Raw genomic sequence first — 27,404 nt, forward strand, 5'->3', positions numbered from 1 at the left:
GTTCTTTTTATATATTTACAGAACTTTTAATAAAACTATTATTAATAATAATAATATAAATGGTAAATTTTTACGACGTGCCCCAGTGCCCCACTGCCCAGCATATTATAAACACTTCAACCTCCCTATGTTAAGAACGGCTTTCAGAATAAACACCCTCAACCTAAAAAGCCGTTTTTAACATGGGGAGGTGTTTATTCCGAAAGCCGTTCTTAACATGTGGTGGTTGGGGTGTTTATACTACGCTCGGGCAGGTCGTAAAATAAGACCAAATAAATAAATAAACCGACGTTATAACTGAGAATTTCGGATGATGTCAATTAAAAAATACATAATTAAAAAAAAAAAAAAAAAAAAAAAATGAAATAAAATTATTATAACCAAATTTTATGGCAGAAACAAATATAAAATAACTGACTTGTTCGGATTTTTGCGACCAAGATTAATTTTTATGTACTGTGTGTGTGTATGTGTGTGTGGCTTTCTTCGTGCGTTTTTAATACAATTCAATATTTATTTAAAGTGCGATGTATGTAGGTGGTCAGTGGAGAAATCCTTCTAGACCGAGACAATTTTTATGCATAATAAAATCACAAGTATAAACAATAGATTTAAAAAAAATATTTTATTCACATATCTTCTATAACTTTTATTTTTATAAAGATGAAGTGTAGTATCACAAGATACAAACCTTTTTATAATTTTTATTTAAAAAAAAAAAACACAAAAAAAACAAACTTATTTGCTTACTTCTCCATAAAGACAAATTAAGTGCAAGTAAGTTTAGCGTCCGAAATTTTCAGTTTCTAATGTTTTGCAATTAATATAGGTCATTCATTTTATTTTTTTATTTTTTATTATAATTATTATTAGTTTTATTAAAGTTCTGTAAATATATTTAAAAAAAAAAAAACGCACTCAGAAAGACACCCATTTATTTGTGAATATATTTTGTTACATTTATGTTCGTTTTGTTACTTTTTTTAATCCTTAAAAGTTTTGTAAATATTTAATATCAAAGAAAATGTTTTGTAAATATATACTTTCTTTTAAATCTTTAAAAGTTTTGTAAATATTTAAAAAAAATCTTGCTCGCGAACATTCGAATATGTCTGCTATTTGACCTGTTTACAAGTTTAGAAACAACTAACGGCAATGATAGTTCAAAATAGACTTCGTAGCCTCGTAGCAGATGTCCTTTTCTCTTCCATGCAACCTCTATCTCACAGAAGAGATGTTGCGAGTTTGTCTCTGATGTATCGTTATTTTCATGAAAAGTGTTCGACTGAGCTTCAGTCTATGGTCCCCCCCCTCGCCAAACTTTCACAAGAAACACTCGTTTAGCTGAAAACACTATAAATAATTACCACCACTCTTTAGCTGTACCTAAACGTAGATTCCATGAAAAAAGCTTCTTTCTTAGAACTGCACGCCTGTGGAATTGTCTTCCGTTTTCCTGCTTTCCAGCTGACTACAATATGGTTGTCTTCAACTCTAATGTAAACAAGTTCTTGATTAGCTGTTGCAATATTTTGGTGTTATAATGGGGTGTGATCCCACACAGTCGGACGATTCTATTTATAAACGATGCTGCTAAGAACTGACAAATCAAATTAATTCACGTTCTGCTACCAACCAATCAGAAACCAGAATTGCTTCATAAATATTAAACCTTTTCTGGAGCAATTTCACATGTTCTTTCCCGGGTTTCGACACGGTAAGAATATTTTGTTCTGTGGAACTGTCTACTACAAACAAGTCACCTCCCAGGACTTGTGTGTAACAGCGAACCATCTGAAACTGTTCTAATAAGAAACTAAAAATGGCTTACACTTCTAGATTAGCCGTTCCACTTACCGAATTGCCATTTACTAACGATTACTATATTGTCCAATTTCTACTGTATACTCTTTAACCCTTATCCTCGAGTGGCCTCTTGGCCTTGATAAGTGATGATGCCTATGTAAAAAAAAAAAAAAAAAAAGTCAAGGTCAAACAATCGGTGCCTCTTGAATTGTTCGCCTATTTTTGTCGTCTGCTACGGGGCATCTGATCTTTACTTGGTCCGTTTATTCTCTATGGACTAGAAAATGGCTGACGCGATTTTTATTAAATTTCACACTTGGTACTTTATATGCCTAGCAGTGTTCTTAGATAGGTTTTGTATTGGAATGTCTTTGATAAGTATCGATAATCGAAAAAATCCAATGAAAGGAGTTAAAAAGTTTATCCAAAGTTAACACCTTACACAGCCTAACATCAAAAGTGCATTAGAATTCTATTACCACACCGAAAGGACTCAACATAAAATCAGTAGGTTCTTCGATATGGCAGTGCCACATTCTAAATGAATGTTTCTGTTTAAAGCACAGTTGCATGATGGATACTTGCCTTTTGCATTTTAAACCTTAATCCAAGCCATTATATATAAAAAAAATAATTTTATAAAAATAGATTCTCTACAGTGTAATGTAAACTACAATGTATTGTGGGGAGGCATGTGAAGCTTCCCCCTGGTGATAAGTCTCCAACTAGAGCAGCCGATCAATTAATTTGATTTAAAAAAAAAAAAAAAAAAAAAGTATCAATTTCGATGACAAAAATATGGGAATGAGGAAACATTTGTTGATCATCATTTAATCCCGGGCAATGCTAGTTTTATTATATATATATGTTTGTGTGTGTTTATTAGTCATTGGTTCATAATTGAGCTAATTGCTTTCAGGAAACTCTTATCCTGAAGAATAGTTGGTCAAATTGTATTTTTACCCTCTGTTATAAGGCGGATCGAACCGGATTATATTTAGGTTGGATATTCATTTTTCGTATTTAAATTATTCAGACTACTGTTCTCATCTCTAGTGTTATTCACACAACGTTTTGGTCGATGTAACCGCTGACCGTTTTGTTAAACTTTGGAATCCTTCTGCCAAACTCAGACTTTTGAATTAGCACACAATACATAGTGTGATAGTGTATGGAAAGGAAACTTGACAGTGAGGGTTGAGGATATGTGTTGCATGGAGAGAAATGATATGAGGATGATATAGTGGATGTGTACTGTGAATCTGTGAACACAAGTTTAGATTGGATTACCTCAGATGAAGTAAATATGGACCATGTAGGGAGATCTGTGCAGAACAGATTTTGATGGGGTGGCCATGTTGAAAGAACAGATGAGTTTTTTTGTTAATAGATGTAAACCAATCACGGTAGCAGAGTCAGTTGACAAGGGAGTCAAACTTATTCCCTTTGAGGGTGGCAGCAGATTAACCTGCTTTTCTTACTCATATCCTGTCTATCTGAAAGATTAAAAAGTGAACGAGATTGCCAAATTTAAAAAAAATCAAATTTAAAGTTTAATCGATTTAATGATATCGTATCATTAAATCGATTAATTGAACGAAATTGTTTAATTTTGGAAAACTAAAAATATTTCCTTTTTATTGGCGCCACTCCTTTCCTTGGATTATTATTTTATTTATTTTTTTTGCTGTACGCCCAGTACCACTTGGATGTAAGGGGCTACTATTTGGGAACAAATCTACAAGGACACTATGTAGGGAGTTGAGCAGCGAGATGTCTGTTTACATTACACTTGGACTTCAGTGAGGGAAGCAGAGATCCGGAGGGAATTCCAAAGTTTAGCAGTTTAAGGAAAAAAACTATTAGAGTAGAAGGCTTTTCAGCATCTAGGGATCTTTAGTGTAGTCATGGTTGCGGCATTCACCTTGGATCAGTTGAGTCGACTCTTTCCAACAAGTTCATCTAACATTAGCTGACTGGGCACGGCAATCCAAAGCTGCTTCCATTATGAGTGCAAGCCATTCGCAGTTCTAGCAATGAACTCTGTAAAAATGAGGGCTCAGAATCAGTTCAGCATCCTGCTTCACTGTGCTGAGCAAGGTTTTGAGTTGGTCACCACGTTTCTTCCAGCCTGGTGGTAGTGCTGGATCAATGACATCACAGATGAAGTTACCTGAGTGTTGTCGAAGGGTGTGGATGAACCAACAAAGGTGTCTGTTAAAGAGAGAATTTTGGAGTGAATGGATCCTGCAGTGAGTGCGAATTGTACTGTTGTTGACAAACTTGTCAACAGATACGAAGAATGCAACACGCGCAGTGATAGTTGAATACCTCCAGTTTGCATAGGTCACTTGCGTGTACAGGCCAAGTTTTGCATCCATAATAGAATGATGTGGATGGGAGCCTAGTAAATTCTGGTTCTAGTGTTCGACTTTATTTTTAAGACCAGAACTGTGATCGAAGTTTACAGAAGGTTGTGTGAGCATTGCTGATGCAGTTGAAGATGTCTTCATCCCCATGGCATGTTGTGGTGATGATGGAACCAAGATCTTTGAACTGATTGACCGCATCAAGGTTTTCCATGTTGAGAATGATCGTTTGTTTTTCATTTGGAAGAAAACCTGCTGTCAGTAACTTTGTCTTATTGGTGTTTATCTTCATACCGATCTTTGAGGAGTACAATTGTATCTTGTCAGTGGTCGATTGAATGTCAGCAAAGTTTTCACCCAATATGGCAATATCATCAACGTAAACCATGATGCTGCTACACAATGAAAAAAGCCAAAGTGTTCAATGTGATTCAGTCGATGGTTTAATTGAAGAACATAGGCAAGAGAACGCATCCTTGTCGGACGCTAGAGTGAATGTCAAAGAAACATATCACCTGACCATGAACACGAACTTTAGTGTGGATGAAGATAGTAGGCTTTCATTAGATTAAGCAGTTTTGCAGGCATGCTATTAACATGCATGTCATTGAAATGCATGACCCTTCCAAAGAGCACTAAGGTTAACGGTGAAATGTAGCAGCGAAATCAGTGAAGTAGATGATAGTCTTTTGCTGATAACTCCAGTGATGTTAAAGTATTCTTCGGAGAATGAAAATATGGTTAGTACATCCGCGGCCTGGGTGAAATCCGCATTGATTTGGCCTTGTTCATGTGTCTCTTTATCTTTGAAACTGCTTTAACAGAATGGTAGCATAGACTTTTGCACTAAGGCTGATACTGCGATGATTATTGCAGCAGCATTCATCCCTTTTCTTGTAAAAGGGAAACAGGACAACATTGCTTCAGTTTTAAGGGAGTTTTTCAGTTTCCCAGACATAGGTGAAGATTTGAAGGATTGGCAGCAATACATCTGAAGAATCTTTGAAGATTTCAGATGAAAGGCCATTTTGATGGCGTCCAGGATTTCAATAGTAGTGGGGAGGGAGTGATATCATAGACATAATCCGCTGAAGGAATAGTTGGAAGCTGAGGGGTTTGATTTGAAGGGTAAGCAGCGAGGTGAGGTGATCAGTCTGAAGTCAGTTGGAGACGCTCATCAAGATTTGTGAGGTGTTCGGTGAAGATTACATCATTGTAGCCTTCGAATGGTTTCATGGTCAGTTGAAGAATACTGTACAGCTTTCTGGTATCACTTACTGACAAGACTTGCTCCATGTTATTAGTAACTTTCTGCCAGTAAATCTTGCGATCAGTTCTTCCTGATTGTAGGGGGGAGATTTTGCTGCTTGTCTGGTTAGTTGGGGGTGTTCATGTTGAGAGGGTACAAGTGCTAAAGTTCATCGGAGCACATTCCATTCGTTCCACTTACCTTTGATCCTCACTTGCTGAAACTTCAGTAAGAATGTGTTAACTATTTTTTAGCCTTTAATTTTTTTAACTGTCAAATTAAATAGAATTTGATTTGAAATATTTGAATACGTTAGGACTTGCTACAAATTTTAAGGCCAGAAATTACTTTATATTTGACCGTTTAAATTAATTCCTTTCAAAGGCGCACAAAGTAATGAATTCAATTTTTTTTTTTTCCATCTATTAAAAAGATTAAAATGGCTAACTTGTTTATAAATTAAGTAAAATGGATTGTGGTGGATTTAATTATGTAATCTATAATATAAATTTCACCTGTTTTTTTTTTTTTTTTTTACAGTGATCACCACTTATCAAGGCCTGGAAGCCACTCAGGGATAAAGGTTATTGCAAGTACATTACGTTAGTGTGGAGATTTGATGAAGTGTTTACTTAAGGGAGCGGTTCATTAGGAATTTGTTAACATTGGACTTGAAGACATCCAAGTTGTAGTCCGGTGGGAAGCAGGCAGACGGAACAGAGTTCCACAGGCGTGCAGTTCTAAGAAAGAAGCTTTGTTCATGGAATCCACGTTTTGATTTAGGCACAGATAAAGAGTGGGGGAAATTTTTCACAGTGGATTCGGCTAGACGGGTCTGTTTAAATGTATGTATCTATGTATGTCTGCCTAAAACTTTTGATAGAGGCAAAGGATTTTCACAAGATTGGTATCGTTTTGAAGTTGGACCCTTCAGACGACAAATATCGAAAAATTGGCTAAAAACATTAATTCCTTCACCCTCAACTGGGCACTTTTCTACAAGGAGGGGTCACTTTTTTCGCCGATATTTTCGAAAGTCATTCCACCTTTTCGATTGACTAGCCTTAATTTAAACATTTGCCACTTCCGGTTTGGCGATGGACGCAACGGTAAAGACGTCACTTTTTTTTCCCCCATGTTCTTTACCTCCTTTGCAGTACAGGTTTGAGTCTGCCTGCCTACTACCACTTTTTTTTTTTTTTTTTTTTTTTTGAACACACAGCTCCAAACACCTGGGCAACGCCGAGCACCCAAGCTAGTTGTTTATAGATAGAAAATTTGAAAATTTATTTTAATACTTTATGCTAACACATATAGATTTAAAAAAACAAACAAAAAAAAACGTCTAAATCGTGTAAAAAAAAAAAAAAAAAAAAAAAAAAAAAAAGCGAGCTATGTAGATACACAATAAATGGTCAATTTTATTAATATAAAGAATATTAGTAGCAACGGACATCTGTGCTTCTCTATTGAACAAGAACAACAGTCTAAACCATTGTTGAAATGGCTTATTTCTTGTTGGTTGAGATATGGGCGTTGGTCCTGTCTAGTTCTAAAAGGTTCACCCTCCCAGGCTTTTCCTAGTCCCTTTTGAAAAGAGATTAGTTTCAGGCTAATTGCCTGAAATGCTTCTACTGAGGAATGCTGATTGGACTGCTTAAGTATTTTTTTTTTTTTTTACAGGTCAGATTGCTTTTCCTCTAAGGTGATAGCTCTTCAGATACCATATTCTGCTCCTTGTGTTGCATCATTGCACTATGGGAGGGAGATAAATATCATTAACATGAAATCAACTTCTGAAAAGTGTGCGTTTAAAATTTATTTTCACTTTTGTTTCTAAGTTAATATTAATCTTGGCTTTATATTGCTAGTGAAACAGTTGCATTTGCAAGTGATTTTTACCAAGTGGCGACTAGATATAATAAAGCGATTCTCTTTTGTAATTGTTTTTTTTTTCTCCCACTGAAAATCTTCCAAAGCTCATTATTGAATTAAAAATGCTTTAGCAATCTGTTCGTTTTATAAAAAAAAAATTTAAGCAATAAAAGTTTAATAGAATAATGTAACTTTTTTTTTTTTTTTTTTAACGAAGGCTGTTTAAAAAAAAAAATCTGAAGAAATTTGAATTTTTATACCTTTTTAATTTAAACATAAAATTCGATGTATATTTAAAATTACTTATTAAAAAAGAAAATACAGACAAATCTTTGATTATGTACTCATCACAGAACAAAGATGTCATATTCCAAAAATCATATGTTGGTTTTGCAAGTAACTTTTCTACTTGGTTAGTAAACGAAAATATTTAGTTGTCAAAGGCCAACTAAAAGTAAATTTGTACGTAAACCCCTGTTAATAAAAATAAATAAAAGCGGACTCAAAAATAAGCCAGCCATCTACCTCCTTAAAAGTTTCAAAGTTTAAATGGAAAGTTGTTGAATCGCAATGGACAGACTTGAATGTTAAAAAAAATACTTTCAGATAGTTTCATAATGAATATAGCTTGTGGTGCTATGTCTGGAAAAACAATTGACTCCTTTAGTCATTTCAGTTATTATATATGAATTTGGCTCCATCGTTATTACACATCGTTCCTTTGAAGAAGGTTTAATTTACCAAAACCTAGACTATATGAGCCATTAAAGAAAATGGTAACAATTTCATTTTTTTTTTTTTTTTTTAAATTTTATATCTTAATATATAAAGAAAAGTCAGATTGATTTTCTATATTAATCCTAAATAGCGTTACATTGGACAAATCTATATTTTCTTTCTTCTATCATGTTTTTGTCGGCCATAAATGTATTTCATTTCAGTTTGTCATGATATACTTTATCTGACTAGAGATGTTTCTTAGATGGATGACATTGTAGTCACTGACAGCAAATTTATATTATAATGGAAACTATCCTTGTTATAGCAGCAAATTTATCCACTAATAATAAATGTATAAACTAATACATTTTTTCATTTATCTCTGCTAAATAACACTTAGATATTTAAAAAAAATTCATATAGAAAAAAAAAATAGAAATTACGAAATATCTTCTAAATTCTAAAAATTTAGTGTATAACATATCAAATCTTAAACGATGTAAAACAAACAATCTGGGCTAGAGCTGCTAAAAACATCCTATCCTGCCTTGACAGAGTACAAAATAGACTTTGTAGCTTAGTGGGGGATGCCCTTTTCTCTTCCCTTCAACTGCTCTCCCACAGAAGAGACGTTGCGAGCTTGTCTTTGTTTTATCATTATTTCCATGGCAAGTGCTCGTCTGAGCTCAAATCTCTAGTCCCCCCCCCCCCTCACCAATCTTTCATGAAAAACACCAGTCTAGCTGTAACCACTGTCAATAATTTTCCCCACTTTTTATCTGTGCGCCTGTGGAACTCTTCCATTTGCCTGTTTCCCACCTGACTGGCCCTGTCGGTGGGGCATTAGAATACGCCGACTGCCCCCCTGCAGAGGGTAAAAGTCCTTCAATGGGGATCCTGGATATGACCTTAAACTATATCCAGTGGTGAGGCCCAGCTTGTGGGCTTTGGGGAGTGTGGAGCCACCCTCTAATTACCATTGCTCCCAGGTCCACTCTGACCCGGAGTGGTAGTACCTGTTAGGGTCCCAACTATGGGTTAAATAGAAACCGACGTGAAAACAACAAATATACTCTATTAAAAAATTTTTCTTCAAAATCTTTGTATTCGGCATTAAATAACCTGAAAATGGTTGATATGCCGTAAAACAAAAACAACCAACCCACCTGACTACAACTTGGATGTCTTCAAGTCCAATATAAACAAATTCCTGATAAACCGCTCCCTTAAGTAATCCAATTTATCAAATCTCCATTACTAACGATTACTACGATATTATCCCATTGATTACTGTACACGCCATAACCCTTATCCCCGAGTGGCCTCTGGGCCTTAATAAGTAGTGAGTTCCATGTAAAAAAACAAAAAGCAACTTATCTTTCATATATCACCATCTTTAGATGTATCATGCATGAATGTTTTTATTTTTGTCCCAAATTTCTGAATGTAAAATATTGGTTAATGATTCTCTGTAAGTAGAAATACCTTTTTTTTTTTTCTTTTTTTTTTTCTTTCTTTCTTGGTTTTCATTTTTAAACTTAAGAAACATTAGGATCATCACAATATCGACGTCATCTATTTATAAAGCCATTATAGCTGTTTGTGTGTTTGTCTGTGCATCAGAAATTAACTTCAACTTCGGCCAGCTCGTTATTTATTCCCCTTTGTTTCAAAATCTTCCTTATTACTTCCTCCCATTGATCCTGCTAGCTCAACTGTTCTACCTCTATCAGCCTTTACTTCTCATCCATTTTTTTTTAATCTAACCATGCCATCAAATTCTTTTGAGTCCACACAAGATTTAGTTATGGCTAGAAACTGCATGAAGATGAATGCTTGACTCGTGTCGATGCTGTATCTCACTTTTTACAATATTTTTATTTTTCAGATAATCAACAATTACAGTCTCATCATTGAAAAACAGTATTTTGATTTTGCACAGCGTTTTGCTAATGATAACTTCATATCGGAGGTGAACTTCAATCTGAGATTTTTTTTTTTTGTTTTTTCTTTTGCTCCGTCTTCATTCCCACTGTTCCGTTGAACTGCTTTATGGGGGCTGGGGTTGTGAAGGCCCAGGAACGGTGGGCATCCCCTATAAACACAACTGCTGCTTCTTCATTCTTTCTGAATTCTACAACTTATGACAATCAAACCAATATGTCTGCTTGCGAATCGTGTGCCGTGCAGTTCACTACTTTTAAACGAAAGGTGAGTTGTTCATTTAAAAGAATTTCATGGACTTTTTTTTTTTTTTCGGCAAGATGGAATTGGTTTGGCTGTACAATCTTTTGTACTGTTTCAAGAGTAAAACCACCTCAACCTTAGACATTACCTTAAACTTTAATTAGTTGTCAATTGTGCAGTTTGAAGGTATAAGGATTTGTGGTGCAATGGATAAAGGTGCTAAGTTATAATCAGTTCTAAGTGACGATCTTCTGAAGATTGATGGTTCACTGCTCAGCATGACTAGGAATACACTTATGCATTACTTAAGACTTTTACTCAGTCATGAATGATTGAATGAGGAGAACCTACTTTTGTGGTAGTCTGATGGCATGCACTTAAAGCTTAGACACTTCATCAGCCAAAACTCTAATAGCAGCCAAAATGAAAATGGTAGTTCAAATAATACAAATTATCAATCCTCATCTTAAAAATTTCGACTTGGACTCCTAGATTAAAAAAATTCAGACTCTAACTCCATATTTTAAAGTCTTCCAATATTCAGACTGTCTACTGATTCTTCAAAGATTAAAAAATCTGATTCTGATTCCTTGTATTCTTACAAGTCCAACCCAGACTCCTGCAACCCTGGGCATATAATGGCCTAGGCATATAATGGTAATAACATTAATATACAATGTCTCAACATTAAAACAAAATCATTTTCTTTTCTCAACTAATAATCAAAAAAAAAAAATGCTACCTTTAGAATCTCATTAATAAAGTATTTATTAATGTTTACATGAAATATCAAAAATACAAAATTTGATTTGTATTTTTAATGTTATATTTTGGATATCATCAATAATTTCCAGGTGCATGAAGTAGGGACGATGTAAGGATATACAGGGGCCCCTAATTCGAATTTTTAAATGGATTTTATGAACAAGCACACAAAGGAGGCATGTAAAAAAAAAAAAAAAAAAAAAAAAATTTTAAATGTTATCTTTAAATTAGATTTACACATATATTTGTATGTACAAGATTAACGCCTAAACTAATTAACATTATGAATTTTAGGACTGCTGCTAAACATGAAGGTGAGTAATGATGGCTAAATTTAGTTTTATAAAAATGGTGTAGGGTGGGGGCTTTTCCAGTTTTAATACTTGATTTATCTCAAGTAAACAAAGAAAAATGACAGTGAAATCCCCTCCAAATTTTTTCTTTATATATATATATATATATATATATATAAACTACTTCATTTACTCACATAAAATTAATATAAGAAAGTATAAATTTATGCGTAAACTTTTAAGTATTTACTTCAAAAGTGCTCAATACGTAGGTTGAGCTAGTTAGTAAGTTATAAAATGTATATGGCGATTAAGCTACACCGAATATTCCATGTTTCATCCACTCTAGGACTCTTCTGGCTTATGCGTATAAGCCTGTAGAGTCCTAGAGTGGATGAAATGCGGAATATTCAGTGTAGCTTAATCGCCATATATATTTTATAACTTATATATATAGTATGTGTGTGTTTTGGGACTATTAATCAGAATCGGAAAAATCAGAACTTTGAGGTATCAGAATCTGAGAAATTTCCAAACCGATTCTTTAAAATTTTTGAATAAAAAATGAAACTAGAATAAATTTTTTTTTTTTTTTTTTTTTTTATTAAAAGCTGTTCCTTTACAAAAGACTGAGAAGGGCCACAGAATTAGTTATAAATCTCATTTACAGATTTAACATTGATTAGCAGAGTTTAATTTTATTTATTGGTCATTTATAACTTGCCCATTGCCTTTGTAATCAGTTCACATCTATTCACTAAAATGTCTGTGTGCCCTCATCCAAGGGAGTTCATATGATTAACAAGTTTTAAATGCTTTGGGGGGGGGGGTCCTTTAGCACCAGCTGTACATTGGAATGTTTGTCATAGGCTTCTTCTGAAAATAATTAGTTTTTATGGCACCTTTTTGAAAGAAAGGAAATCCTCAGACTCTCCAAACCTAATTTAATTTGTTTTTATTAGTTTTTATTGTAAGCAAAGTAAATATTTTAGAGTTCATTTGCCTATTCAATACCACAGATTTTAAAAAGCTATTCTCACCTATTTGATAAATGGCCATATGGCATCTATTAGAGACTTGCAACTTTAATATCAAAGATTTAACATTGGAATTTTTTTTTCTGGTGCTGGTTTTGTCTCATCATCACATCCTTTGAAATATTTCATGTTTCCTTATATTTTGTTTGGTTTTGGCACAAGTGAAAATATAGATAAAAATCTCACAAGTTTATCAAAACTTTGGAAGAGCAAACATTGAGAAGTTTGTTAACTTAAAAAAAAAAAAATACAAAAAAAACTTTCATTTACATTTAAAATACTCAAAACATGAGATTCTGCTTTTTTAGACGATTATGTGAGAGCACACTGAAACTTTAAGAATTTAGAATGGGGGTGAAGTTTTGCATATAAATATAATGTAAACTGATCCCATTTCGGTACATTATAACTTTTTAAGTAATTTTCACCATTAATTCTAAGGCCCAGCAAAATCATAAAATCACATGTAATTGCTAGTATTGCCACCCATACTTAGTAGGAAAGGAGGATGGTTTTTATGACTTTAAGCAATGCTTAAAATTATTAATATGATAGTGCTATTTATTTTGTGTGTCACGATTACATCCGAGTGACTATTATTTAATTATGGATTCCCATTTCTTATAAATAATTTTACTAGTTTTGGTTCTGGTTTTGATTATAGCTAATGCCACTCAAGTCATTTATTTTCTCATAAATAATTTTACCAAGAATTCTTCATAAGTTTTGGTTTTGATTTCGATTATAGCTGAATAAACTTAAGCTGATGCACCAAAGTCATATGGATATATTTTTTATTTTTGAAATTGCAACTTTATAATATATATAAAAATCGATAGAACATTAACTTTATAATAATATATATGAAATCTGCAAAAATTAAAATATCATATTTAAGCATACTTAATAACTTTGCTACGCCAGGCATCCTTGCTAGCTTAGATAAATACTTTTGCAGTTTTAACAAAAAATCTACAATACTATTAGAGCATCTCTATTTATGCCATGAATACCAACACCAATATATTACATATGAGTCCCCTGTTGAATTTCCACACGTCCTGCTAGTTATTATTTGCATCTCGTTTTTTTTATTTTTTTTTTTATTTTACAGCAAATCAATTTAATAACCCACCAAATTTATATAATTAAAATAAAATTTAAACAATTATAGAAGGAAAGCACATAATGGTTAACGAAGCCCAACACCCTCTCCATGTTAAAAATGGTTTTCTAAATAGTAATATTATTATTTAGAAATTTGTTCATAATAATGGAGGTAGGCGTTAATATTCTGTTCTTACATCGTTTTCTCATTTTAATACCAATCATTGACTATTTTCAACTGTTTATGAAAACTTTAAAGTAACATGTTGTATACTAACGACGAACTGATACAGCTTGGTTTTGTTTAAAATCAAAATACACCTTTTGTTGTCTTTCAATTGGCAATACATTACAAGGAAAACATTTCAGAAAAGATTTACCCAGAAATTACCCGGGGATTTATGTAATAATTTGAAAAAAAAAAAAAAAAACGTCTAATTAAATATTTATAAATATTAAAAGAATCAGAATCGGAAATATAGAACGGAATTGATAATAATTTTGGAATCGTCCCACTACTATAATATATATATATATATATATATATATCTCAGTACCGTGAGGCTGCTTCCCAGCTGACTATAACATGGTCGTTTTAAAATCTAATGTAATATATATATATATATATATATATATATATATAATTATAATAAAAATCTTGAAGTTGAAAAAAAAATTTTTTTCTCAAAGTTTTTAAACCCGAAATGAAGGTATATAAAATTTTAATTATTCGACAAGGAGTACAAATAAAACAAGAAAAACCTTATTCCATGGAGTTTCGATGAATGCACTTCTCATCAGAGGGGAAAGAGGTTTGCAAAATATACAATAAATTTTGCAGGTTAATGTATTAGAAGAAACAATATGAATGTTATCATATTTGCATAAAAAGTCATTTAACAGTTTATAGGGATTCAATTTGAATAGTACAGCAAGAAACAGGAAAAAGATATGGTAAAAGTCCAATTGGAAAGATGGTAAATTTGAGTACAGGAAAAATCTGAGGTGCATTTGTTGGAAATGTATCGGTAATCCATAGGAAAACAGAAATATGAATATAGATATGCCAGGGTAAAATTTGGAGTTTCAAGAAAAGTCAAGTTGTGGAGAAGTAAATAAATATGAGCCGTTATTTTTATTTTTTTTAATTTTAAACAGATCACGGAAAAGGAGGGTGTTAAAATATAAATAGTAAGTTATATTAGGAAAAGGGGTGGTGGGAAAAAGAATGAAAAAGAGAAAAAAAGTAAAAGGGAGGAAGAAGGGATATTAAAAAACGGGGGGGAGAGAGATAGGCATAGTTGGGAGAGGGAAGGGTTGAAGTAGAAAGTTGTAAATATAGATCAGAAAGGGTGAATTTGACCCAGACAGAAATATAATTATGGTTGATTAATTTTAATGCAGAGTTATAAATATAACTGTATGCACACATACACATATACACACATATATAAAAAAAAAATAGAATAAAAATAAAATAATTTGAAATAATATAGGAAAAAAGTGAGATAAAAGAGGCGGGGGGGGGGACTCATGCACAAGCAATAAGGATACAGCAGCTCTAGGTGTATCAGAATTTTTGTAGGAATTTTTGAAACCCCTAACACGAAACTTCGAATAAAATATAAAAAAAACTCGTAATTTCTCTTTTAAAAGTGGGTTGTTTATTTTCTTTATGGATTATACTTCCAAAATAAACTATTACAGTTTTAAAAGTAATAGAAATATTTTTATTTTTTAAAAAACGGTAATGAATTTTCCGAACTCAATATTTTTCAATTTTTAAACTTAAAAAATCTATCAAAATTTTTCTATTGATTCAATTTTTACGATATTTTCAGGGTCAATGTGAAATTTTATGCTCTTTCCCATAAACCGAATATAATATTTTAGACAAACGTTTTTTGCTTTTTTTTAAATTCACGCCCCCACCCATTTTCAAATATCTATTAAAAAGTAAATAATTAATTTACTCACCAAAGTTTTATATATCACAAATTGAAGAGAAAAGGTCAATAAATAATATATTCAAATTTAAAATAAAAAAAAGTAGTGTTTTTTAGAAATTTACTTGTAAAGTTTGAAGTTTAAAACCTTTTTTTTTTAACCACGTTTTTTTTTTTTTTTTTTTTTTTTTTTTTTTTTTTTTTTTTTTTTTTTTGAAACCTTGGTCCTTGCTCCTTTTAATTGAAAAAAAAAATTTGGGCTTTAATTACATTTTTCGAGGAGTTATAAGCTTGGAAAGACGGGGTGGAATTATTCACTATTTTTCACAATTTCTGACACACCTACAGCAGCTCCTTTAGTCTCAAAATTTTTTTTTTTTTTTAATTAGAAATCTTTTATATTGAGTAAATTTATAGCCATAGGTTTAAGAGGAGGGCTAAGTAATTTCGAATTTGTTATATTTGAATTTTTTCTTATGCTTACATTAGGAAATACGTTCACTCTTGGAATTTAGTTGATATTTTGGGTAAGTAATTATACTTGTGTAAGTGAACATGTCTGTGTGTGTGTATCTGTGTACATTTCCCTACGCAATAATTCTGTCAATTTTTAGTCGACAGACTCGGAATTTGATATACAGTGTACTGAGATTTGGGAAAATCGATGTGATCGGGTTCGTCCAGAAATTTCGCTGTTAAGGGGTCAAAGTTCAATGATTTGACCTTTCAGAACTCTACCAAACTCCTCCGACAATTTGGGGTCTAAACACTTGAAATTTTAGATATAGGTTCGTTGGACATGGATCTAACTTAATAACTTGATTTGCGCCCAAAACAATAAATATTAAGGGGTCAAAGTAAAAAAAAAAAAAAAAAAAAAAAATTACCTTTTTTTTTTTTTTTTTTTTTTTTTTTTTTTTTTTGCGCTCAGCATACGTCTCCAAACACCCGGGCAACGCCGGGCACCCATTGCTAGTATATATATATATATATATATATATATATAAGAATACAAATTTAAGACTAAATATTTTACATGAATTTATTGTTCAACAGGATACTCAGATATGATATATTAAAATTTTCTTAATCTGCAGAGTTTCAAAGAAATGTGTTCTCATTAGATATTAATAAATAAATAATATAACAAACCTATGAATTTGTGGTACTAGCATTAATCGAAACAGCATTACATGAAATCTAGTCATAAATACAAATAAACTTTTGTGCAAAGAGTTCATAAAAGGGGAGAAAAATTTTTTTAAAAAGAATAAATTCAAGGATTAAAAAAAAAAACATGAAATATGTTAAATACTTAAATCATCCTTTGAAGTGATCAAATCCTACTCTTTTTACCTATAGTTTCCAATCCTCTCATATAGTGTTGTTCATCATGGAGTACTGTTGCCACATCTGGGGTAGAAGCAGTTTATCCTGCCTTGACAGAGTTCAAAATAGACTTCATAGGTTAGTGAGGAATGCCCTTTTCTCTTCCCTGCAACCTCTTTCCCACAGAAGACATTGCAAGCTTGTCTTTGCTTTATCATTATTTTCATTACAAGTGCTCATCTGAGCTCCAATCTATGCCCCCCCCTAGCCAAACTTTCACGAAAAACACTCGTCTAGCCAAAACCACTATAAATAATTTCCCCCACTCTTTATCTGTGCCTAAACCTAAATGTTTGACTGAGCTTCAAACCATGGTCTCCTCAGTAAAATATTCACAACAAATACTTATCTAGCTACAACAACTATCAACAATTTCCCTTGCTCTCTGTGTCTAAAACTAAATGAAAATTTCATGAGCCAAGTTTTTTTCTAGAACTGTTTGTCTGTGGAACACAGTACCGTGAGGCTGCTTCCCAGCTGACTATAACACGGTCGTTTTAAAAACTAATGTAAATAAGTTTTTGTTGAGGTGTCCTATTATACTATTATTATTAAAGCCTACCTAAGTTCACGATTACCAATGATTATGATGGATCAGCATCTACTTAACACACATTAACCTTTATCACTTTCACTTGGGATGTTGGCAACCTTCTCGCAGTCCCTCTCGTAAGTACTCGATGCCTTTCTAGAAAGAATTTTACCTACAAAATATCGGATAAATCAATGCCAACAATAGAATTATTGGATTCATACGAGATGATAACCTTTATCTTAAAGTGGCCTCCAGGCCTTGATAAGGAATGACCTTTTTAAGTAAAAAATAAAAATAAATGAATTCAAAATATATTTGCTGGAACAAGAGTATTTGTACATATCAACTATGTATGAATGTTAGGCTTTGCCATCCATAAAAAAACTGGCTTAAATGGAAGTCAGCAAAAGGTATTGAAGGGCTAAAGTGATCGAGATCAGTATTGTTGGCAAAAAGTCTACTACATTATAAAGATCTAGTAACAATTATATTATTGCATTGAACATGTTATCATTAAAGAAAAGTATACCATGTAATAAAGTTCCAGTTGTGAGCACGTTGGTTCCATCAACAGACCAACTTTCCACCTGTTTTTCATCTGCATAAAGGATGCCATATTACATAAGGCTGATATGTTTTTTCTTCAGACGATGATTTTGTCTCGCATTTTGATATTTTCTTATGGCAGGTTTAATTACAAGTAGAGACTCAAAACATTTCATGTTTTTATTCTTGATTTACTGTCAACATCATTTTACTTCCGCACTCATTGCCTTATGTACCATGGGTGTCCTGTCAGACCCCACCAACAGAACAAAACCAGAACGTCATCACGATATGACAAATTTTTCTCCCCTGTTGTTCAATCACTCATAATATTTATCCAAATTGATTTCGTTTTTACACGTTCCTTTTTGATAATTTTTATTTTTCAATTCAACTTTTTCTGTTTTTGTTTTGCAGAAGACTTGCTGCCATTGTGGTCGTTACTTTTGTTCGTCTTGTTGTCAACGACGGTGGAATAATATCCAATTAAATCATCAGTGTCGTAAATGTCAAATCCTAACATCCGGCAACTTCACCCGCAATGATCTTTTGCAATGGAAAGTCAAAGATCTGCAGGTGTTCCTGCGTAAGAAAAACATATCAACAAGCACCTGTACAGAGAAACATGACCTCGTTGAACTCCTCTTACGACACTTTGGTTCAGCTACATATCAACCACCCCCAACGTTTATTCATTACCGGGTAAGCACATGATTTTACTTATATATAAAATCATCTATATATTAATACGATTGCGTGTATGTCATTTTCCGTGTCACACTTACATCTGGGTTGTTTAATTGTTATGAACTTTCATTTCTTGTAAATAATTTTACCAAGAATTTTTCATAAATTTTGGTTTTGGTTTCTATTATAGCTGATGGCACTTAAGTCATCTATTCTTTTTTTATAAATTTTATCAAGAATTCTTCATAAGTTTTGGTTATGGCTGAAGGAACTTAAGTTATATATACATAAATTTTTACATAAGTTTTTATTCTGGTTTCTATTCAAACTAATGCATCCAAGTCATATGGATATATTTTTATTTTTGAAATCGCAACTTTATAATATATAAAAATCGATAGAACATTAACTATAATAATACAGGGTGATCCCCAAAAAACGTGCCCCAACTCTAATTAGGCCCCATTTCTTATTGTTTTGTCTGAATGAAATGAAACTTTGGTCATAACTAATTTATTATATTCAAAACATCACATCAAAACGCTAGGGTCTTTGGCCTTTTTTTTCTCCGTTCTACAGCATATGTTCTAGATGGCCTCCATTTAGCTTTTTTTTTTTTTTTTTTTTTTTTTTTTTTTTTTTTTTTGGGGTCACCCTGTATATACAAAATCTGCAAGAATTAAAATATCATATTTAAGCATACTTTACAACCGGGCTTTGCCGAGCATTCATACTAGCTTAGATAAATACTTTTTCAGTTTTAACAAAAAAGCTACAATAATATCAGAGCATCTCCATTTATGCTGAACATCTACAGAATGCCGACATCAATATATTACATATGCGTCTCCTGTGGAATTTCCACAGGTTCCACTAGTTATCTCTATTACTCCAAACACTTTTTACACTTACACTCTATCTCTACAAATGTACTATCAACTCATGTATGGAGTACTGCAATTATATTTGGGCTGGTGAATCTCATTTGAAGATACTTTATAAAGTGTAGCAATGTATTTGTAATTTAATTGGCCTCTACCCTTCTTTCTCTGCAATCTCTTTTTCATAGATGTATTGTTGCTAGTTTCAGACTTAGCTATAAATATTATTATAGTATGTGTTCTTCAGAATTGTCTGATCTATTCCATGCTTCATTTGTTTCAGCTACTTCGACTCTTTGGGTCTAGTGGTTTTTATCAGCTTGCCATTCTAGTACCTTGTTATAATATATCTTCGTATTCCAGTAGCTTCTTTTTAAGAACTGCAAGCTTGTGGAACTCTTTTCCTACTGACTGTTTTCCTCTTGCATAGTCTTTGGTCTTTTTAAGACTAAAGTCAATAGGCATCTTCTGTCTTTGTGATAATCTTTTGTTCTTGTTAGTGGCTTCATACTTTGTCTTAAGCAATTTCCATTAAAAAATAAAATAAAATTGACGTATGGTTTAACATGTGTTTCACATGTTGGCATGTGTTTGGTTGCTTTATTAAAACCACTTTCGAAACCAACTTATTTCTGGCCATGTCTTTATCCTTTTTTATCTCAATTTCTTTCTTATCACTCTCTCCCATATTTTCCTTGGTCTTCTGTCAACTCACCCTGCTACTTCATATGTTCTGACATGTGTTGGATTGGCTTCCAAGCAAACCTATCTCTGGTCAGGTCTTTATTAATCCCTCATTCTCTAAAATCTATCCTTATCATTTCCTATTCTCTTGCAAAAGCGTCTGTGATTTGGGTTTTTTGAAAATTTCATTTTCAGTTTGATGTTGACACAGAGCAGGGTCCTGTCCATACGCGTGTGACGACAACAGGTAGTCCTGTTCATATCCGAACGCAAAGTCATGAACTGAATTCTCAAACTGTCTATGTTTCTCCCAGTGGTAGCAATAGTGATTCCACAGAAGGTCGCACTGGCGATGATGATCAACCGCTTTCGGCGTCCTCGTCGTGGAACAGCAGTAATAGCAGTCAAAGACAGACACAGGATGCCGATACAGATGCACAGGTAAGAAAGCATCAGAAATTAAGTGCTCAGTATCTTTTTAAATAGAATGATAATCATAAATGCCTTATAATTAAAAATATTGTTGAGCAATTGGAAATGAATTGCATTAATTTAGAAGTTATTTGGGTGCTTCTGCAGTATTATGGGATTTCAAACAAATGCATTTCAGGTAAAAACACTATGTACTTATGTGTTAAGTCGAAATTAGTATAAATTCTAGAACTTATAAAAACTGATCCAGTAGAAAAATAATTACAGGAAAAAAAGAATTAAAGTTTCATTGTAAATGTGGAAGTATATTTAAAATCCAGGGGAAGTAAATGAGTAATTGCAATCTCATTTTGACTTATCTCCCTTGCTTTCCTTACTTTCAATGAAAATCCACCATTTCCAAATAGAAAATGTTGGACCGCTAGTAGGTTTTTATTTTATTTTTTTTTTGTAAAAAAAAACAAAAAAAAACAACAAAACATCTTGTTCATTTTCCACTGGATCATTGATTTTTATTTCAATTACTAGTCTGTTTTATAGATGCAAGTTTTTAGTTTTTTTTAATTAAAATCTGCTTTTGTTTTTTTTTTTTTTTATAAGAAAAAGCTGATTTTCTCGCTCATGTTAATTCTTCTGGAAAATCTTAATTTTGCTGTGAAGGCTTTGACTTCAAACAATTCATGGAAGGGAAGTTGGATGACTTTTTTTCATTAAAGATTGACTTCATTTTTCTTCTCTACAGTCAGTGTTTTTTTTTTTCTTTTAACTTTGACTTAATTGAAACTGATTGGACTTAAAAAAAAAAAAAGTTGCTTTTGTGCTTCCCTCTACACACATGCACAGAGAGAGAGAGAGGTGGGGGTATGGCTCCCAGGTTGGGAAATTCATTTCAACTCCGCTCCTTTTGTCATTAACTACTCGTTCCTCCACCCCATTACCTAAAAACGGTTTTTGACATTTTATTAAATTTCTCTCCATATATTATTTATATACCATATCATCATATGTTGTGTGGGTTTTACAAATCAACAATCAACTAACAGAAGACCAGAAGAATCAGCCATTAATTAAAGATCTACAGATGTTCCTGCATAAGGAATACATATCAAGCACCTGTTTCTTTATCTTCCTCCTCCTCCTCCTCCTGAACAGCAGCATATAACACTTGCATGCACTGGGTGAGTTTAAAAATTAGCTTCACAACTAATCTCTGTTTTCATGGCCATGGTTGTGACATTCATCCTGGGTTGGTTGGATTGGCTCTTTCCAACAAGTTCACCACGTCTCTAACACTGGTTGTCCATCTTGTCAATGGTGATCTAAGGCTGCTTCAGTTATGAGTGCAAGCCATTTGTGGTTCCAGTCATGGAGCCCGTAAAGGTGGCAACCTAGAATCGGTTCAGCATCTTGCTTCACTGTCCTGAGCCAGATTTTGAGTTGGCCATAGCAATGTTTCTTCCAGCTTGGTGGTGGTGCTGGATTGATGACTTCATGAATGAAGTCACCTGAGTGTTTTTTGAAGGGCATGGCTGAACCAACAAAGACGTCTGGTAAAAGATTTTTGGAGCGAGTGAATCTTACAGCGAGCATGAATTGTACTGTTGGAAATAAACTTTCCAGTGGACATGGCGGATGCGACGTAGGCAGTGATGGTCAAATACCTCCAGCTTGCATTGATCACTTGCCCACATAGGCCAAGTGTTGCAACCATAAAAGAGAATGGTGTAGATGAGGGCAGAAGGTGGTGTGAGCAGTTAAGAATGTCTATCTCCCCTTGGCCTGTTAAATTGATGGAGCCAAAATATTTGAACTGATTGACCTCTTACAGGCTTTCAGTGTTGAAGACAACCGGCTGTTTTTCAATTTGAAGGAGATTTGGCATCAGTAACTTTGTCTTATTGGCATTTATTTTCATGCCAATGTTTGGAATGTAAGATTGTATCTTGTCAATGGCCAATTGAATATAAGCGAAGGTGTCACCCAATATGGTGACATCATCAGCGTAGTTGAGAGCTGATATTTATAGACCATGGCTTACTGTTACATCATGAAAGTTGGCCAGGGCGTTCGATCACATCAACCTATCTCTAGCCAGGATATTATTTATCTTTTTCTCTCCATTCTGTAAAATGGACCTGTTACCTCAACTGTTCTACGTTTACGAACTCGAACTCTAATCTATTCTTTCATTCTAACGCATATTTTACATGCTGACATATGTTGGACAGCTTTTAGAAATTGACTTCCAAAATCACCTATCTCTGGCCAGGTTTTCATTTATTCCTCTTTCTTTCAAGTCTATTTTTATTTCCTCCAATATTTTTCCTTGGCCTTCCCCTATAATCAAAACTTGCTATCTCTGTTCTACAACTTCTAGCCTAAAAACTTTCTTTCATTCTCACCATATCATCAAGGCTTTCTGTTCTACACACACCTTATACTGTCCAGATTTAATATACTGTTGAGTTCATTTGATCTAGACTCACCTTTAAGATATCCATCATATTTTTCTCATATCATTTCTGTACATGCAACACATGTCCTCAACTAAATTTCATTTCCATACCTAATCACACTGTGTACAAATATCTGATAGATTCTTTCCTTGGTTGACAGTGGAAATGCTCTATCGATTCGTAATGGAAGAAATTCTCAAAACCTACTTCATCTACTCCCAACAAAAACAACATACATGTGACAGATAGGCACTCTTCAACAAAACACTAAATAAATAATAAACCTTAATACTAATCTATATATCTATAAAAGTGAACGTGTCTGTCTGTGTACATTTCCCTACGCAATAACTCTGTCAATTTTTAGTCTACAGACTCGAAATTTGATATACAGGGTACTGAGATTTTGGAAAATCTGTGATCGATTTTCAGCCAGAAAATTCGCTGTTAAGGGGGTCAAGGTTCAACGATTTGACCTTTCGGAACTCTACCAAACTCCGACAATTTTGGGTCTAAACACTTGAAATTTTAGATATAAATTCCTTGGACATGGATCTAACTTAATAGCTTGATTTGATCCCAAAACAAATGTTAAGGGGTCATAATAGGGATCAAAGTTAAAAAATTGACCATTTTTTTTTTTTTTTTTTGCTTAACATACACCCCCAAATACCTGGGCACCGCCGGGCACCCATGCTAGTGATCTATAATATAAATCTCACCTGTCTGTTTAAATGTATGTATGTATGTCTACCCAAAACTTTCGACAGAAGCGACCTATTTTCACAAGATTAGTATCGTTTTGAAGCTCAACCCTTTGGACAACAAATATTGAAAAATTTGGCTTCCCCCCCCTCTTTACAGTATAGGTTCGAGCCTGCCTACCTACTACCACTTTTTTTTTTTTTTTTTTTTTTTTTTTTTTGCATAACACACACCTCCAAACACCCGGGCAACGCTGGCCACCCAGGCTAGTAGATAATAAACCTTAATACCAAATAATTTTAATAAATTAGATAAATTCAGAAATAGTGGTAAAAAAATGAAATTTTCAAGAATATTTTTATGCAATATTTTAATGTAATTTTTTATTCAAAGAAAACCTTGCTAAAGAGGCATAATATAACAATTTATTTTGACACAAGGAGATAACTTTGATGCAAGATACAAAACCAAATTTGCTCTCCAGTTTTCTTCATTGGTTTCTTGATCATTAAAATTTGATGCATTAAAAACTTTTCTTTTTCTTTAAAATTTTTTAAATAACAACTTTCTCATTTCTTCTTTGTGAGGGTTCTTTTTTTTTTTTTTTACATAAGCATAACCACTTATCAAGGCCACGAGACCACTCGAGGATAAGGGTAAAAGAGTCGATTGAACGATATAGTAACCGTTAGTAATGGAAATTAGGTAAATTTGTTAACTTAAGTGGAACAGCTCATCAAGAACTTGTTTACGTTGGACTTGAAGACAACCAGATTGTAGTCAGCTGGAAAGCAGGAAAATGGAAAACAGTTCCACAGGTGTGCAGTTCTAAGAAAGAAATTTTGTTCATGGAATCTACGTTTAGGTTTAGGCACAGATAAAGAGTGGGGGAAATTATTGATAGTGTTTTCAGATAGATGAGTGTTTCTTGTGAAAGTTTGGCGAGGGGGGAACATAGATTGAAGCTCAGTCGAGCACTTGCCATGACGATAAAGCAGAGACAAACTCGCAACATCTCTTCTGTGAGATAGAGGTTGCAGGGAAGAGAAAAGGACATCTCCTGCGAGGCTACAAAGTCTATTTTGAACTCTATCAAGGCAGGACGAGTCTTTTCTAGCAGCTCCTGCTCAGATGTGGCAATAGTACTCCATCCTTGAACATACCTGGCTCTTATATAGAGAATTGCATCAGATCGATAGAAGGATCTCACCATTTTTCCAGCAGCCTTGGTAAGATTTGATGTACGTGTTCCATTTAAGATCAGGAGTAAAGGTTAAGCTCAGAAGCTTGTCAAAACATGAGGTCTCCCAAGACGAGAGCCATTCATTTTAATTGATGCCAGATGGGGATCAGTGTGGATGATGTAAAGATAAAAGCTTGGTTTTAGATGCATTAAAAGTAACCAGCCACTCCTTTCCCCATTGTACCATGTGCTCAAGATCAGAGGAGAGAGAATCGGAGAAAACTTGGTCGTTTACGGTCTTAGATGTGCTACCATAGATGGTCGTGTCATCAGCATAAATGCCTACGAATGATGTAAGGATGTGATTTGGAAGATCATTAATGTAGATCAGGAATAGAGTTGGGCCCAGGATGGACCTCTAAGGGACTCCAGCATTAATACTGTGAGCTTCTGATTTTTGCCCATCAGCTACTACTTTTATGAACCTCTCAGAGAGAAATGATTCAGTAATTGAGAAGACATTTCCAACTATACCAAAGATGGAGATCTTGTGAAGTAAACTTTTATGCCATATCCTATCAAAGGCCTTTGATATATCAAGAGCAATTGCCCTAGGAAGGTTGCCACTGTCGAAAGATTCGCTAATCCTATGAGATATAAATGTAAGCACATCTGCTGTAGATCTAGCAGAACAGAAACCATATTGTGTGTCACTAAGGTTATTTTTGCTAAGATGGTTGATTACTTCTCTATTTAACACCGATTCCAGCAACTTACTCATGATGCACAAGAGACTTGATGGCCTGTACCGAGAGGGAGATGAGCGATCACCTGAATTCTTAAATATAGGGCATACTGATGAGATTTTCCAGGGTGATGGGAAGCAATTCTCCTTAAGACAGTGTTTAAAGTTTTGTAAGGATGGGCGCTAGTTCTGGTTGAAGTTTTTTGAGTACTATAATTGGAATACCCTCAGGGCCGGTTGCTTTACTGGAATCAACGTTTTTGATTAGCTTGGCAACATCACGTACAGATATTTGTATATCACATAGCGTGTTTTCTGATACAGGAGGAAATGTTGGAGGTTGGCGGCTTTGGTCGCAAAGGGTAGAATTAGCTGCAAAGTTCTTGACAAAGAGTTTGGCTTTCTCTGATGCTGATGAGATTACCTCAGGTCCATTAATGATAGCTGGGATAGAGCAGATGCTTCTGTTCAGGATTCTGTTTGCTATTTGCCAAAACTGGTGGGAACCAAGCCACTGCTCAGCTACTTTGAACTTGATGGACTGAGCATACAACTCTCTTGCATTCTTTATTACTTTCTTACAATGGTTGCTGGCAGTCCTGAAAGCGGCTTTAGTCTCCATGCAACTATTACGTTGGAAGTAATGGAAAAGTTATTTCTGTGTGCAATGGCAGCAGCACATTCTGGAGAGAACCATGGCTGACTGTTGGGTTTTTGCTGGAACTTTTTCGAGGGTATGAAACGGTCTATACCTACCATTCTGTCAGGTCTGATATCTCTATTCTAGTAAAAATGTAGCAGTATTGTAATGGAAGAGTAAAAATAAATCTAATTAAAAAAACAAACTCAATTATTAAAACTTCAGAGAAAGCAGTAAAGCTATTTACTTGTCTCCCTACGAAGGTAGAAAAGGGAGGTTGATATTTAATGCAGGGATAAATCCAGATCTGCAAAAAGGAGTACTCTAGATTGGGACAAACATTATTTCCTCAGTCTAGAAGGTCTTCTCCTTCACTTAAAAATAAGTTATTGTTTGTATTCTTCATTTGTTTCAACCAAGAATTGTCCTTCACAATCAGAAGAACTATTTTGTAGCAAATGTAACATTTTTTGCCAATAAGTTATGCAAAGTGTAGTATCTGTGTTGATACTGCACTTCAGGTGCTCTTCTGTAACTTGTCATTAGTCCAAGGGAGATAATTTCATGTTACTAAATTACAGTAAAAAAATGTTGCCATAGCTTTATTTTATTTATTTTTTAGATGTTTTCATCTTTTTTATTTAAATAAAATATTTTGTTTGATAAAAATTACAGTTCTGAAATTGTTGCATTTTCACTTTTTTTGTAATGTTGAATTTTTTTTAATAAATTAAGTAGTTGAAACAAGTCCCCAAAAAGTAGTCGTGTCACAGTTTTATTTAATAAAAATTCTTTTTCTTTCCTGTTTTCATTCTTAGTTAAAAAAAAAAAAAAAGTAGTCGCATCTTTCTTTTCTTACAATTCCTTAAGTTGTGTTGGTTTTAAGCATCCTAAATTTTCATAAAAAAGAATGAATCTCTTGGTAAAATGGAGTTATCTCCGTCAGCACATTGACGAGTTCTAGAAGAGCACCACACTTGATCTTTTCTGTCTTCAGTGAATTATGGAATCCTTCTAGACTGAGAGAATTTTAATTTTTGTTCCAATCCCTTTTTTTGAGCTCAATTTTCGAAACCCTAAAAACTGACCTTGCATCTAACTCTGTCATCGTGGGGATGCAAGTAAATTGGGAAAAACTGGTCCACAGCTTCACCAGCTGTTTAAACT

The 27,404-nt window shown here is 33.6% G+C and overlaps 1 protein-coding gene across 6 annotated transcripts in view; it reads left to right on the forward strand.

Annotated features, from left to right (window-relative positions):
* LOC145255692 (E3 ubiquitin-protein ligase RNF34-like) overlaps nucleotides 1-27,404 on the forward strand; it is a 187,800-nt gene that overhangs the window by 152,893 nt on the left and 7,503 nt on the right. For all 6 annotated transcript variants that reach the window (XM_080114263.1, XM_080114264.1, XM_080114261.1 and 3 more), the window contains 3 exons: nucleotides 9,908-10,230; nucleotides 18,242-18,526; nucleotides 20,272-20,517. In XM_080114263.1, the coding sequence (XP_079970389.1) occupies nucleotides 10,072-10,230; nucleotides 18,242-18,526; nucleotides 20,272-20,517 (690 nt within the window). In that variant the 5' untranslated portion in view covers nucleotides 9,908-10,071. The remainder of the gene's footprint in view (nucleotides 1-9,907; nucleotides 10,231-18,241; nucleotides 18,527-20,271; nucleotides 20,518-27,404) is intronic.

This window comes from Euprymna scolopes, chromosome 31 (genome assembly GCF_053919585.1).
Source record: "Euprymna scolopes isolate OS-2025 chromosome 31, ASM5391958v1, whole genome shotgun sequence".
Taxonomy (NCBI): Eukaryota; Metazoa; Mollusca; class Cephalopoda; order Sepiida; family Sepiolidae; genus Euprymna; species Euprymna scolopes.